The sequence below is a fragment of the Amphiura filiformis genome, chromosome 10 (assembly GCF_039555335.1).
Source record: "Amphiura filiformis chromosome 10, Afil_fr2py, whole genome shotgun sequence".
NCBI classification, from domain to species: Eukaryota; Metazoa; Echinodermata; class Ophiuroidea; order Amphilepidida; family Amphiuridae; genus Amphiura; species Amphiura filiformis.
In genome coordinates, this window is record NC_092637.1 from 46061260 (window position 1) to 46076015 (window position 14756).

General features: G+C 32.3%; 1 protein-coding gene across 1 annotated transcript in view; it reads left to right on the forward strand.

The window, feature by feature from the left end:
- Window positions 1-14756, forward strand: part of LOC140161924 (uncharacterized) — a 91028-nt gene that overhangs the window by 44520 nt on the left and 31752 nt on the right. The window contains exons 3-4 of the mRNA XM_072185219.1: window positions 10354-10463; window positions 11655-11722. Of these exons, the coding sequence (XP_072041320.1) occupies window positions 10354-10463; window positions 11655-11722 (178 nt within the window). The remainder of the gene's footprint in view (window positions 1-10353; window positions 10464-11654; window positions 11723-14756) is intronic.

A 14756-nucleotide genomic window follows, 5' to 3' on the forward strand; every position in this document is an offset into this window, starting at 1 on the left:
TGACGAACCAAAAACGTACAGGTTGTGCAGTGGTTTGCTATTTCCTGAAGATAAACCCTGCTATCTACTGAAGATAAATCTTGCCTCTGCGGTAATTCACTTCCAGTGGCTCAATCAGTGATCAATTTAGCACAAAGTTTGGCATTTAATATCGAATATTTATTAAATTGTACACAATTTTAATATATTTGCAATGAAAATTATTTCTTTTTAACACTTAATATCAAAATGTGGACTTTTTTTCATAAAAAAGTACCTAATTTACATTCAAAAACCTATAATATTCAATATTTATATTGACCGATCCCTAAAATATAAAGATTCCCCATAGAAAATATTAATGTGTATATAAAGTTCTTACTTTCAGGAATAATAAAAAAAAAATTATCAAATTCTACTAAATCATTTTAAATTGGCAGGCAAAACACTCTTGAAAATAGGACAATTTTCACATAGGTTTACGTGGTGTGCGACACATTTTCATTGACCGTTCCCTTAATTTAATCAATATCATGCTGTCCAATTCAGAAAACATGACACATATCATTGTAATAATGTGTGCCAAATTTGGTTGTAATACCTACTTTGGTTTTAAAGATATGAGCCAAAAACCAAATTTAGATGTTATATTTTGACATCGCAAATACAATCCCGGTCATAATTGTTCGAACACTTTAACATGGGTACTCAAATATGCCCCCATTCCCCTGATCAATGTTGTTGTTTGTTTTTTTGGTCATGAACCCCTAGAAACATCCAACATTGATTGGTGGGGCAGGGGGAGGGTTCTAGTAGTAGGAAATGGTTCAGACTTCACGTCAAAGAAAGCGAAATTTTAATATGTCAAGTATATCAGAAATACGGTCTCAAACAGTCCTACTTTGACACAAGTGTTCGAACGACTTATGTCCGGGATTGTATTGGCGATGTCCAAAAAAATCATCTAAAATTGGTTTTGGCTCATATCTTTAAAACGGAAGCAGCTATTACACCAAATTTGGCACGTTTTATCACAACAATATGTTCTCAGTTTTATAAAATGGGCAGTATTAAATATTGTAAGTTAAGGGAACGGTCAATGAAAATGTATACCGGACCATAAAATCCATGCAAATTCACATTCTAAGAAAATCTATGTGTAAATACGCAAGGAGATGTTTTCAAATTTATATCCTTGTAGGTCCTGGTGATCATAAGGATGAATACTAGTAAACATGGTAAATGTATAGTCCACGATTTAGGGATAAATCACAGGAAAATATGAATCATCTTCATGAAACAACATATTAACTTATAGCACAACAAACGGAGTATAGGAGAATCTGCCTGATATAATAAGAAAACACAATAAACTGCGCATAATAGTGACATTTTGCATTTTAGTCGAACAAATAAAAAGAGTTTGACAACAGTTGCTCTGCAAAGTTATTTGAAAGAAAATGTTCCTGAAATATTTATAACAATTAATAAATAGGAAAACAAAAATACTTGGATTGATTCGAACCCGCCCCGTTAACTGCATATCAAGAGCGCTCTAACCGATTGAGCTATTGAAGGACAGTGGTTTTGTTTTGGTTTTGTTCATTGAGAAGTGTCATATTAATCATGTTATTTAAATTGACAAATTGCGCTAAAAAATTAATTTCTGAAAAGATCATATCGGTAATCCATATTGTTGTGAAAATATTGTGTCGATTTGTACACCATAAACACATAAATTAACGATATACCACCATATTCATAGAATATTAGAAATCACTACGATCAAATCTTTAACAGTAGTGGATTATCGATGGTATGCATTGATTTGCGTGTGGTATACCGTTGGCTTATCGTCATGTGCGCATCCTAAAATGCAAAGTCCATACAATATATTTAAATTTCACGATTAGACTTAGTTTTGGAACGAGACTGAATGAAGGACTTGCTACATATAGTGATTATGAAGGAATTCTTTATGATGCGTTAACTCGCATACGGATTTGTTGTATGTTTGAATGATAGATAAATAAATAAATAATTACGTATGCCCAGACCTACGTATAATATGTATGTATGTATGTATGATGATGATGATGATGATGATGATGATGATGATGATGATGATGATGATGATGATGATGATGTGATTTTTGGTCTGTATGACAAACATTGTCATTATCGTCCCTCTTATTTACACATTAAATTGTTTTGACACTGTTGAATAAAATAATCAAAAGTAAATGGATATATTTTTACAATTTTTTCATTTTTAATGATGAGTCATTAAGTAACTTTGTCTGAATAAGATGTATTAACATTTTGGATTTTGACATTTACGTCAAATTTACATCAAATTTCTTGAAAATGCACGTTGATTGTTTTGTTTTTCACTTTAATATTTGAATTGAGGATAAATTCCCAAAACACATTGCTCGGGGTGTCGCCTCCATCTGTGAATCTCTGGCTTTCTGTTTATATGGGTCGAAATGATTGTACTCTACTGATGACGAACCAAAAACGTACAGGTTGTGCAGTGGTTTGCTATTTCCTGAAGATAAACCCTGCTATCTACTGAAGATAAATCTTGCCTCTGCGGTAATTCACTTCCAGTGGCTCAATCAGTGATCAATTTAGCACAAAGTTTGGCATTTAATATCGAATATTTATTAAATTGTACACAATTTTAATATATTTGCAATGAAAATTATTTCTTTTAACACTTAATATCAAAATGTGGACTTTTTTTCATAAAAAAGTACCTAATTTACATTCAAAAACCTATAATATTCAATATTTATATTGACCGATCCCTAAAATATAAAGATTCCCCATAGAAAATATTAATGTGTATATAAAGTTCTTACTTTCAGGAATAATATCTAAAAAATTATCAAATTCTACTAAATCATTTTAAATTGGCAGGCAAAACACTCTTGAAAATAGGACAATTTTCACATAGGTTTACGTGGTGTGCGACACATTTTCATTGACCGTTCCCTTAATTTAATCAATATCATGCTGTCCAATTCAGAAAACATGACACATATCATTGTAATAATGTGTGCCAAATTTGGTTGTAATACCTACTTTGGTTTTAAAGATATGAGCCAAAACCAAATTTAGATGTTATATTTTGACATCGCAAATACAATCCCGGTCATAATTGTTCGAACACTTTAACATGGGTACCTCAAATATGCCCCCATTCCCCTGATCAATGTTGTTGTTTGTTTTTTTGGTCATGAACCCCTAGAAACATCCAACATTGATTGGTGGGGCAGGGGGAGGGTTCTAGTAGTAGGAAATGGTTCAGACTTCACGTCAAAGAAAGCGAAATTTTAATATGTCAAGTATATCAGAAATACGGTCTCAAACAGTCCTACTTTGACACAAGTGTTCGAACGACTTATGTCCGGGATTGTATTGGCGATGTCAAAAAAAAATCATCTAAAATTGGTTTTTGGCTCATATCTTTAAAACGGAAGCAGCTATTACAACCAAATTTGGCACGTTTTATCACAACAATATGTTCTCAGTTTTATAAAATGGGCAGTATTAAATATTGTAAGTTAAGGGAACGGTCAATGAAAATGTATACCGGACCATAAAATCCATGCAAATTCACATTCTAAGAAAATCTATGTGTAAATACGCAAGGAGATGTTTTCAAATTTATATCCTTGTAGGTCCTGGTGATCATAAGGATGAATACTAGTAAACATGGTAAATGTATAGTCCACGATTTAGGGATAAATCACAGGAAAATATGAATCATCTTCATGAAACAACATATTAACTTATAGCACAACAAACGGAGTATAGGAGAATCTGCCTGATATAATAAGAAAACACAATAAACTGCGCATAATAGTGACATTTTGCATTTTAGTCGAACAAATAAAAAGAGTTTGACAACAGTTGCTCTGCAAAGTTATTTGAAAGAAAATGTTCCTGAAATATTTATAACAATTAATAAATAGGAAAACAAAAATACTTGGATTGATTCGAACCCGCCCCGTTAACTGCATATCAAGAGCGCTCTAACCGATTGAGCTATTGAAGGACAGTGGTTTTGTTTTGGTTTTGTTCATTGAGAAGTGTCATATTAATCATGTTATTTAAATTGACAAATTGCGCTAAAAAATTAATTTCTGAAAAGATCATATCGGTAATCCATATTGTTGTGAAAATATTGTGTCGATTTGTACACCATAAACACATAAATTAACGATATACCACCATATTCATAGAATATTAGAAATCACTACGATCAAATCTTTAACAGTAGTGGATTATCGATGGTATGCATTGATTTGCGTGTGGTATACCGTTGGCTTATCGTCATGTGCGCATCCTAAAATGCAAAGTCCATACAATATATTTAAATTTCACGATTAGACTTAGTTTTGGAACGAGACTGAATGAAGGACTTGCTACATATAGTGATTATGAAGGAATTCTTTATGATGCGTTAACTCGCATACGGATTTGTTGTATGTTTGAATGATAGATAAATAAATAAATAATTACGTATGCCCAGACCTACGTATAATATGTATGTATGTATTGATGATGATGATGATGATGATGATGATGATGATGATGATGATGATGATGATGATGATGATGTGATTTTTGGTCTGTATGACAAACATTGTCATTATCGTCCCCTCTTATTTACACATTAAATTGTTTTGACACTGTTGAATAAAATAATCAAAAGTAAATGGATATATTTTTACAATTTTTTCATTTTTAATGATGAGTCATTAAGTAACTTTGTCTGAATAAGATGTATTAACATTTTGGATTTTGACATTTACGTCAAATTTACATCAAATTTCTTGAAAATGCACGTTGATTGTTTTGTTTTTCACTTTAATATTTGAATTGAGGATAAATTCCCAAAACACATTGCTCGGGGTGTCGCCTCCATCTGTGAATCTCTGGCTTTCTGTTTATATGGGTCGAAATGATTGTACTCTACTGATGACGAACCAAAAACGTACAGGTTGTGCAGTGGTTTGCTATTTCCTGAAGATAAACCCTGCTATCTACTGAAGATAAATCTTGCCTCTGCGGTAATTCACTTCCAGTGGCTCAATCAGTGATCAATTTAGCACAAAGTTTGGCATTTAATATCGAATATTTATTAAATTGTACACAATTTTAATATATTTGCAATGAAAATTATTTCTTTTTAACACTTAATATCAAAATGTGGACTTTTTTTCATAAAAAAGTACCTAATTTACATTCAAAAAACCTATAATATTCAATATTTATATTGACCGATCCCTAAAATATAAAGATTCCCCATAGAAAATATTAATGTGTATATAAAGTTCTTACTTTCAGGAATAATATCTAAAAAATTATCAAATTCTACTAAATCATTTTAAATTGGCAGGCAAAACACTCTTGAAAATAGGACAATTTTCACATAGGTTTACGTGGTGTGCGACACATTTTCATTGACCGTTCCCTTAATTTAATCAATATCATGCTGTCCAATTCAGAAAACATGACACATATCATTGTAATAATGTGTGCCAAATTTGGTTGTAATACCTACTTTGGTTTTAAAGATATGAGCCAAAAACCAAATTTAGATGTTATATTTTGACATCGCAAATACAATCCCGGTCATAATTGTTCGAACACTTTAACATGGGTACCTCAAATATGCCCCCATTCCCCTGATCAATGTTGTTGTTTGTTTTTTGGTCATGAACCCTAGAAACATCCAACATTGATTGGTGGGGCAGGGGGAGGGTTCTAGTAGTAGGAAATGGTTCAGACTTCACGTCAAAGAAAGCGAAATTTTAATATGTCAAGTATATCAGAAATACGGTCTCAAACAGTCCTACTTTGACACAAGTGTTCGAACGACTTATGTCCGGGATTGTATTGGCGATGTCCAAAAAAATCATCTAAAATTGGTTTTGGCTCATATCTTTAAAACGGAAGCAGCTATTACAACCAAATTTGGCACGTTTTATCACAACAATATGTTCTCAGTTTTATAAAATGGGCAGTATTAAATATTGTAAGTTCAGGAACGGTCAATGAAAATGTATACCGGACCATAAAATCCATGCAAATTCACATTCTAAGAAAATCTATGTGTAAATACGCAAGGAGATGTTTTCAAATTTATATCCTTGTAGGTCCTGGTGATCATAAGGATGAATACTAGTAAACATGGTAAATGTATAGTCCACGATTTAGGGATAAATCACAGGAAAATATGAATCATCTTCATGAAACAACATATTAACTTATAGCACAACAAACGGAGTATAGGAGAATCTGCCTGATATAATAAGAAAACACAATAAACTGCGCATAATAGTGACATTTTGCATTTTAGTCGAACAAATAAAAAGAGTTTGACAACAGTTGCTCTGCAAAGTTATTTGAAAGAAAATGTTCCTGAAATATTTATAACAATTAATAAATAGGAAAACAAAAATACTTGGATTGATTCGAACCCGCCCCGTTAACTGCATATCAAGAGCGCTCTAACCGATTGAGCTATTGAAGGACAGTGGTTTTGTTTTGGTTTTGTTCATTGAGAAGTGTCATATTAATCATGTTATTTAAATTGACAAATTGCGCTAAAAAAATTAATTTCTGAAAAGATCATATCGGTAATCCATATTGTTGTGAAAATATTGTGTCGATTTGTACACCATAAACACATAAATTAACGATATACCACCATATTCATAGAATATTAGAAATCACTACGATCAAATCTTTAACAGTAGTGGATTATCGATGGTATGCATTGATTTGCGTGTGGTATACCGTTGGCTTATCGTCATGTGCGCATCCTAAAATGCAAAGTCCATACAATATATTTAAATTTCACGATTAGACTTAGTTTTGGAACGAGACTGAATGAAGGACTTGCTACATATAGTGATTATGAAGGAATTCTTTATGATGCGTTAACTCGCATACGGATTTGTTGTATGTTTGAATGATAGATAAATAAATAAATAATTACGTATGCCCAGACCTACGTATAATATGTATGTATGTATTGATGATGATGATGATGATGATGATGATGATGATGATGATGATGATGATGATGATGATGATGTGATTTTTGGTCTGTATGACAAACATTGTCATTATCGTCCCCTCTTATTTACACATTAAATTGTTTTGACACTGTTGAATAAAATAATCAAAAGTAAATGGATATATTTTTACAATTTTTCATTTTTAATGATGAGTCATTAAGTAACTTTGTCTGAATAAGATGTATTAACATTTTGGATTTTGACATTTACGTCAAATTTACATCAAATTTCTTGAAAATGCACGTTGATTGTTTTGTTTTTCACTTTAATATTTGAATTGAGGATAAATTCCCAAAACACATTGCTCGGGGTGTCGCCTCCATCTGTGAATCTCTGGCTTTCTGTTTATATGGGTCGAAATGATTGTACTCTACTGATGACGAACCAAAAACGTACAGGTTGTGCAGTGGTTTGCTATTTCCTGAAGATAAACCCTGCTATCTACTGAAGATAAATCTTGCCTCTGCGGTAATTCACTTCCAGTGGCTCAATCAGTGATCAATTTAGCACAAAGTTTGGCATTTAATATCGAATATTTATTAAATTGTACACAATTTTAATATATTTGCAATGAAAATTATTTCTTTTTAACACTTAATATCAAAATGTGGACTTTTTTCATAAAAAAGTACCTAATTTACATTCAAAAAACCTATAATATTCAATATTTATATTGACCGATCCCTAAAATATAAAGATTCCCCATAGAAAATATTAATGTGTATATAAAGTTCTTACTTTCAGGAATAATATCTAAAAAATTATCAAATTCTACTAAATCATTTTAAATTGGCAGGCAAAACACTCTTGAAAATAGGACAATTTTCACATAGGTTTACGTGGTGTGCGACACATTTTCATTGACCGTTCCCTTAATTTAATCAATATCATGCTGTCCAATTCAGAAAACATGACACATATCATTGTAATAATGTGTGCCAAATTTGGTTGTAATACCTACTTTGGTTTTAAAGATATGAGCCAAAAACCAAATTTAGATGTTATATTTTTGACATCGCAAATACAATCCCGGTCATAATTGTTCGAACACTTTAACATGGGTACCTCAAATATGCCCCCCATTCCCCCTGATCAATGTTGTTGTTTGTTTTTTTGGTCATGAACCCCTAGAAACATCCAACATTGATTGGTGGGGCAGGGGGAGGGTTCTAGTAGTAGGAAATGGTTCAGACTTCACGTCAAAGAAAGCGAAATTTTAATATGTCAAGTATATCAGAAATACGGTCTCAAACAGTCCTACTTTGACACAAGTGTTCGAACGACTTATGTCCGGGATTGTGGTTACGCACCATGTACAGTATATTTGTGACTAAATGTTAAAGAATTTTAAGGATAATTGATCAAGTATTAATGGTGAAAATATAATAATTATCGGCACATGTAGTTTGTGTATGGCAAACTTATCACCACTATACAATACAAAAGTTTAACTTAAGGGTATACGATGTATTGATGGTCGAAGCAGCAGAAAAAAGTAGTTCACAGAATCTTGAGAATGGTAGTGAGCTTTAGCAAAAATTGCATTGCTCAATTATAGCGAGCGTGTAGAAGAATTCAAATATCACAGACATACTTTTGTAGGTCCTGTGGTTCTTGAGTTATGTTGTAAAGAGGGCTGAAACAACAACACTTTTGTAAAACGTACCTAACTCATTAACAACAATAAATTAAGCAAGTTTTCAAAGTATATGATTTGTAGAATGAACTTTTGCAAAACACTAAAGTGTTATTTTTCAATAATATATTGATTCAGATAATGAAAATCGATCAGGTAAAGCGTATCAGGTAAACTGGTTCAAGAAAGTTTTACATTCTTTTCAACAAAAGAACTTTAGAAGTGTTACACCTTAAACTATATTTTGGCCATAAAGCTTTTAAGTTTATAACACTTAAAAGTGTAACACCTTACAGTGTTTGGGCCATAAACATGATAAATGTTGATTACACGCATAGTTTCATTCTTACGCTTTTTGTTTTGTTTGTTTAATGTATAAATTATATAATTTTGCTGACAGTTTGGTCACTGGTCTTAGCTATAGCTCATACGAGAATCTAAAATAGTGTGGAAAATTGTTAAAATGTAAATATTCAGCCATTTGTGCCTGCACATTGTTCAGAATACGCAATGCGTATCTACACAATTGAAAACAGAAAATGAAACAGTTAAAAATGAAAGAGTTTTATATTATTTAAAAATATAAATATGTGGGTTTTGCAATTTCTCATTTCATAAGTTTCGTGCGAAAATAGTTACCACTTCTGCGTACACACAATCCGGAATGCAATATTATTGCCAATAATCATTGCTTCAATGCGTATAACTTCAGTAGATAGCAAACTCCTAAACAGTGCGGTAAATAATAATAAGATTGTGCTGCCTTCGTATATACACATGGTACATGACGCTAAACCACTACGGGGTCAAAATTTGAATCCGAAAGGGTCATTTTTTGACCCCGATTTCCAAGTCAACATAAATTCCAAAGAGTGAAAAAGTCAATCCTCCTCGGAGTGACTCTTCGGGTCAATCGAAAAGATTGACATTTCATTCTACCAAGAGTGAAAATCACATATTGTCCTCCATACGAGTAAAATTTTCACTCTGCAAAGAGTGAAATTTCAATCTTTTTAAAGTGAAATTTTCAATCTTTTCACAGAGTGTTCCCTCAGCACAATCTCTCTCGATTGAAGTGTGTTTAAATTTAATAAACATAAATAAACTTTTAACTCGTATGGAGAAAAATATGTGATTTTCACTCTTGGTAGATTGAAAAGTCAATCTTTTCGATTGACCCGAAGAGTCACTCCGAGGAGGATTGACTTTTTCACTCTTTCGAATTTAGAGAGTAATTATGGAAGCTCTGATGGGACATGTCGTCATCTCGTCATCTCGTCAAGTCGTCAACTCGTCATGTCCCTTCAGAGCTTCCGTACATAATAATGATAAAACTAGATGCTTTTACGCCCAATTGATCTCCCTATGTCTCGTCCAATATTTTAAAACTCAGTCATAGCTCGACCAATAAATAATGGGCTCATTCAATCCAATTTTATATCAATATTAACAACACAGCAGTATTTGTAAAGAACTTGAACCCCCGAATTACATAACTAATCCGGGTTCTATTTGCTATTGCAGTTTTAAAATTTGATTTAGTTTTGAGATATTGTTTTGTAATAAAATAAAATACAAACGGGGGTGGGTTCTTTTTTGTGATGTGTTTATGATACTTATTATTTTCGTTTATTCCAGAAAATATCGATGTTCCAATCAAAACTAGTTTAGATAGAGAATTCGTAGATGCATTAGACGATCCCAACTCAAACGAATATAAAGCACTGGAAAAGGAATACACACAACAGGTAAGCTTACGGATCAGTGATTTCCATGAATTTTATGTAATTTAGGGTCCGTGATTTGATTAATAAGTTGACGATTTGTCAAAGTTTAAGAATGGGCTATTCCATTTAAAATCCACACTACCCCTGTGGAAGATTTGGGAAATATCTTCCACAGGGGGAGTAAGTTGTTAATATATAATTGGTCAGAGGTAATCATTTTAAAACCCATACTCCCCGCTGTATTATGACTTTACCTATATATTCCACAACTGGAGTGAGTATTTAAAATGGAAGTTACCCAATTGTATATTCTATTCAAAATTGATACTCCCTCTGTGGACTTTAGCTAAATCTTCCACAGGGGTAGTGTGGATTTTGAATGGAATAGCCAAATGTGAGCGTCCTTTCGAAATAGTGTATAGGAAAATGGTGATTACACGGTTTATAGTCGAACTGATTATTTTAACCTTTGATTAAAATAAGTTAAAAGAAGCTCGTGTAAATATACGGAACTACTCTAGATTAAAAACAAAAACAGACTTGTTAGCAGCATCAATGAAAGGGCACTATTTACTGGAATATTTTATGAATCAGGGGTCGCTTACTATGACTATAACGGGTTGCGTGCGGCGTGCCTGACTTTTGGGGTTAAGTTTCAGCATTTGTTTTTTATACCACAAAAACGTAGCTGCAATGGGCTATTCCAGTTGAAATCCTTACACCATCTCCTCATGTCTATGGAAGACGTAATCTTAATCTCCCGGGAGTCATGGGAGTGTAGGTTTCAAATGGAGTCAACCATTCTCATTAGGAAACGAATTTGGAGAAAACCTTCTGTTAATAAAACACTATGCTGAGCCACCAGCCTGGGTGGCTCACGCTCCAGCAATTTCAGATGATTGAGCTCAGTTCATCAAAGAATGTCTTCCAATTCATGAAAACAAATAGATAATCAGCTAATCGGATTAAAAGCTTAGAGGGAAGGTCTTGCTGCTCAGCGAGTGTTTGTAATTATCAGAAGGTTTTCTCCAAATTCATTCTCTAATGTGGTAACCAAACAAACAAAATGTACATATTCAACTACCAACTACAAATGCAAGAAGAACAAACAAATAAATATATATAATTTTGGTACAGGCATATACTGTAACATTTTGTTATCATTATAAATATTATTAATTGGCATAATGTTAAATCCCGTTTACTTTTCAGTTAGACGAAGTATTTTCAAAAGGAGATCTCAAAGATGTCTACGTAAGAACGGAGGTGGATGATTTCAGGTATGATCGACAAATTAATTACGATTTAGAATTCAAAACCAAGTGGAGGGATGATCAGGCATGTGAAAAGAAAAAGGAGAAGATGTAGACCTTCATCTTTCTTTATATTCTTCATCTTTCTTCTTCTTTCTTTATCTTCAGCTTTCTTCCTCTTTCTTTATCGTCGTCATCTTTCAATATCCTCATCTGCATCATCTTTCTTTATCGTCGTCATCTTTCTTCATCGTCTTATCTCTATATTTATTTATCTTTCTCCCAGGATCTTCATATTTCTTCATTTTTCTTCATCTTCTTTATCTTTCTTTACCTTATTCTTCTTTCTTCATCATCTTTTTATATTCTTCGCCTTTCTTTGTCGTCTTCTCTTTCTTTATATCTTCTTCACCCTCTTCATTTTTCTTCATATTTATTTACAATCTTCATTTTCTTCAGCTTGCTTCATCTTCACCCTTTTATCTTCTTCGTCGTCTTTATCTTTCTTTATATCTTCTTCACTTTTCGTCGTTTTCATCTTTCTTAGTCTTTATTAATATTCTTCATCTTTATCTTTCTTTACCTTCATCTTTCTTCATCTTCATCTTTTTATCTCCTTCGTCTTCCTTTGTCGTTTTTATCTTTCTTTATAATCTTCACCTTTCTTTGTTTTTTCTTCATCTTTCTTTATTCTTCATCTTTATCTTCTTCATCTTTCTTTGCCTACATCTTTCTTCATTTTCATCTTTTTATCTTCTTCGTTTTTCTTGTTGTCTTTCTCTATATCTTCTTTACCTTTCTTCATATTTCATCATCTTTATTAACATTCTTCATCTTTATCGTCTTTATCTTTCTTTACCTTAATCTTCCTTCATCTTCATTTTTTTAAATCTTCATCGTCTTTCTTTGTCGTCTTTCTTTATAATCTTCTTCACCTTTCTTTGTTTTTTCTTCATCTTCCTTTATTCTTCATATTTATCTTCTTCATCTTTCTTTACCTTCATCTTTCGTCATCTTCATCTTTTTATCTTCTCTTCTTCGTTTTTCTGGTGTCTTTCTCTTTTATCTCCTTCACCTTTCTTCATTTTTCTTCATATTTCATCATCTTTATTTACATTCTTCATCGTCTTCAGCTTTCTTTACCTTCATCTTCCTTCATCTTCATCTTTTTATCTTCTTCGTCTTTCGTTGTCTTTATCGTTCTTATTATATTCTTCATCTTTCCTTCGCTCTTCTTCATTTTTCTTCATCTTTCTTTATTCTTTATCTTTCTTTGCCTTCATCTTCATCTTTTTAATTTGCTTCGACTTCCGTTGTTGTCTTTCTTTATATCTTCACCTTTCTTCATTTTTCTTTATATTTCATCATCGTTGTCTTCTTCATCTTTCTTTACTTTCATATTTGTTCATCTTCATCTTTTTATTCTCTTCGTCTTCCTTTGTCGTTTTTATCTTTCTTTATAATCTTCTTCACCTTTCTTTGTTTTTTCTTCATCTTTCTTTATTCTTCATCTTTATCTTCTTCTTCTTTCTTTGCCTTCATCTTCATCTTTTTATCTTCTTCGTCTTTCGTTGTTGTCTTTATCGTTCTTATTATCTTCTTCATCCTTCCTTTGTTCTTCTTCATTTTTACTTCATCTTTCTTTACCTTCATCTTTCTTCATCTTCATCTTTTTATCTTCTTCATCTTTCTTTATCGTCTTTATCGTTCTTCATCTTTCTACATCTTTCTTCATCTTCATAAAGATGAAGAAGATGAAAAGATATGAAGACGATGAAGAAGAAGAAAGATGAAGAAGACTGGAAAGACAAAGAAAAAGGAAGATATAAAGAAAGATAAAGACGGCAACGAAAGATGAAGAAAATGAAAAGATGAAAAATGATGAAGATAAAGAATATGAGGATGAAAGAAGAAGACGATAAAGACAGATGAAGAAGGTGAAAAAAGATGAAGAAGATGACGAACAAATGAAAATGAAGAAAGATAAAGACTACGAAGAAGAAAAAAGAGCAAGCAGACAATCATATACAGTACAAGGAAGCAAAACAATCCAGCGAGCCATACGGCAAAGTTACCACTGGTCATACCTACCTGTATGAGTTCAATCGATTTGACAAAATTTGGGTCAAGTTTGGCATAATTTCAGGTTAAATATGAATAAAAATCAGTACTAGTAATTATTTGATGTGTATTACGATAACGGTACTCACTATGAGCTCTACAAGTATCATGCAATTTTGCAGAAAAAAATTAATTATGAAAACATTATCCTATTTTCCCCGGGTATTTTCCCAGATGGCATTATATAGGTCAATCTCGATCCTTTATTTACTTATTTGTATGGTTCAACCCATAAACAGCGCATACTAAATATCTCAAAAAAAGTAACTAACCCTCCGCCATTATTCAAAAACGGGCGATTGTATTACAAATCTGTAAAATTCGTTGGAAGCAGAATTTATTTCTGCGCATTTTGACACCTCATTTGTAGCATTTGTCTAAATATTGACACCGTAAATTAATGCATTCCAAGATTTGAAAGTTGCAGTAAATTCTATTGATTTGTATTCAGTAAAATGGAAGGAAATCTGTGTAATGTTAATCTGTATGTTTTTGTATTAATGCTGCAAATGCAACTTTCAAATCTGGACCTCACTACATTAAATTGACCGGTGTTTTATTGTTTTCTGGGCTATCGTATCAAATGAGGTGTCAAAATACGCAAACGCAACAGATTTGTAATACAGTAGCCCGTTTATGAATAATGGCCAATATTTAAGGGGGTTAGTTTACTTTTTTGATGTGTTTAGTTAAAATCCCATATTCAACCAACGGTTTGGGGAATAGCTTTCTTACAATAACCGTCGTATAATTTCACTTGGTATAATTCTACATGTCTAAGCATTTGAAGCACCTTTACCAAAATTCAGGAAGCAAGACTATAAAATTTGTCTTTGAACAATTCTATGGGGCTAATTATTACAAATTAGTCTTTGTACAATTCTATGGGGCTAATTATACATACTTTTGTTAATACATATTTATGCCTAAAGTTACGGCG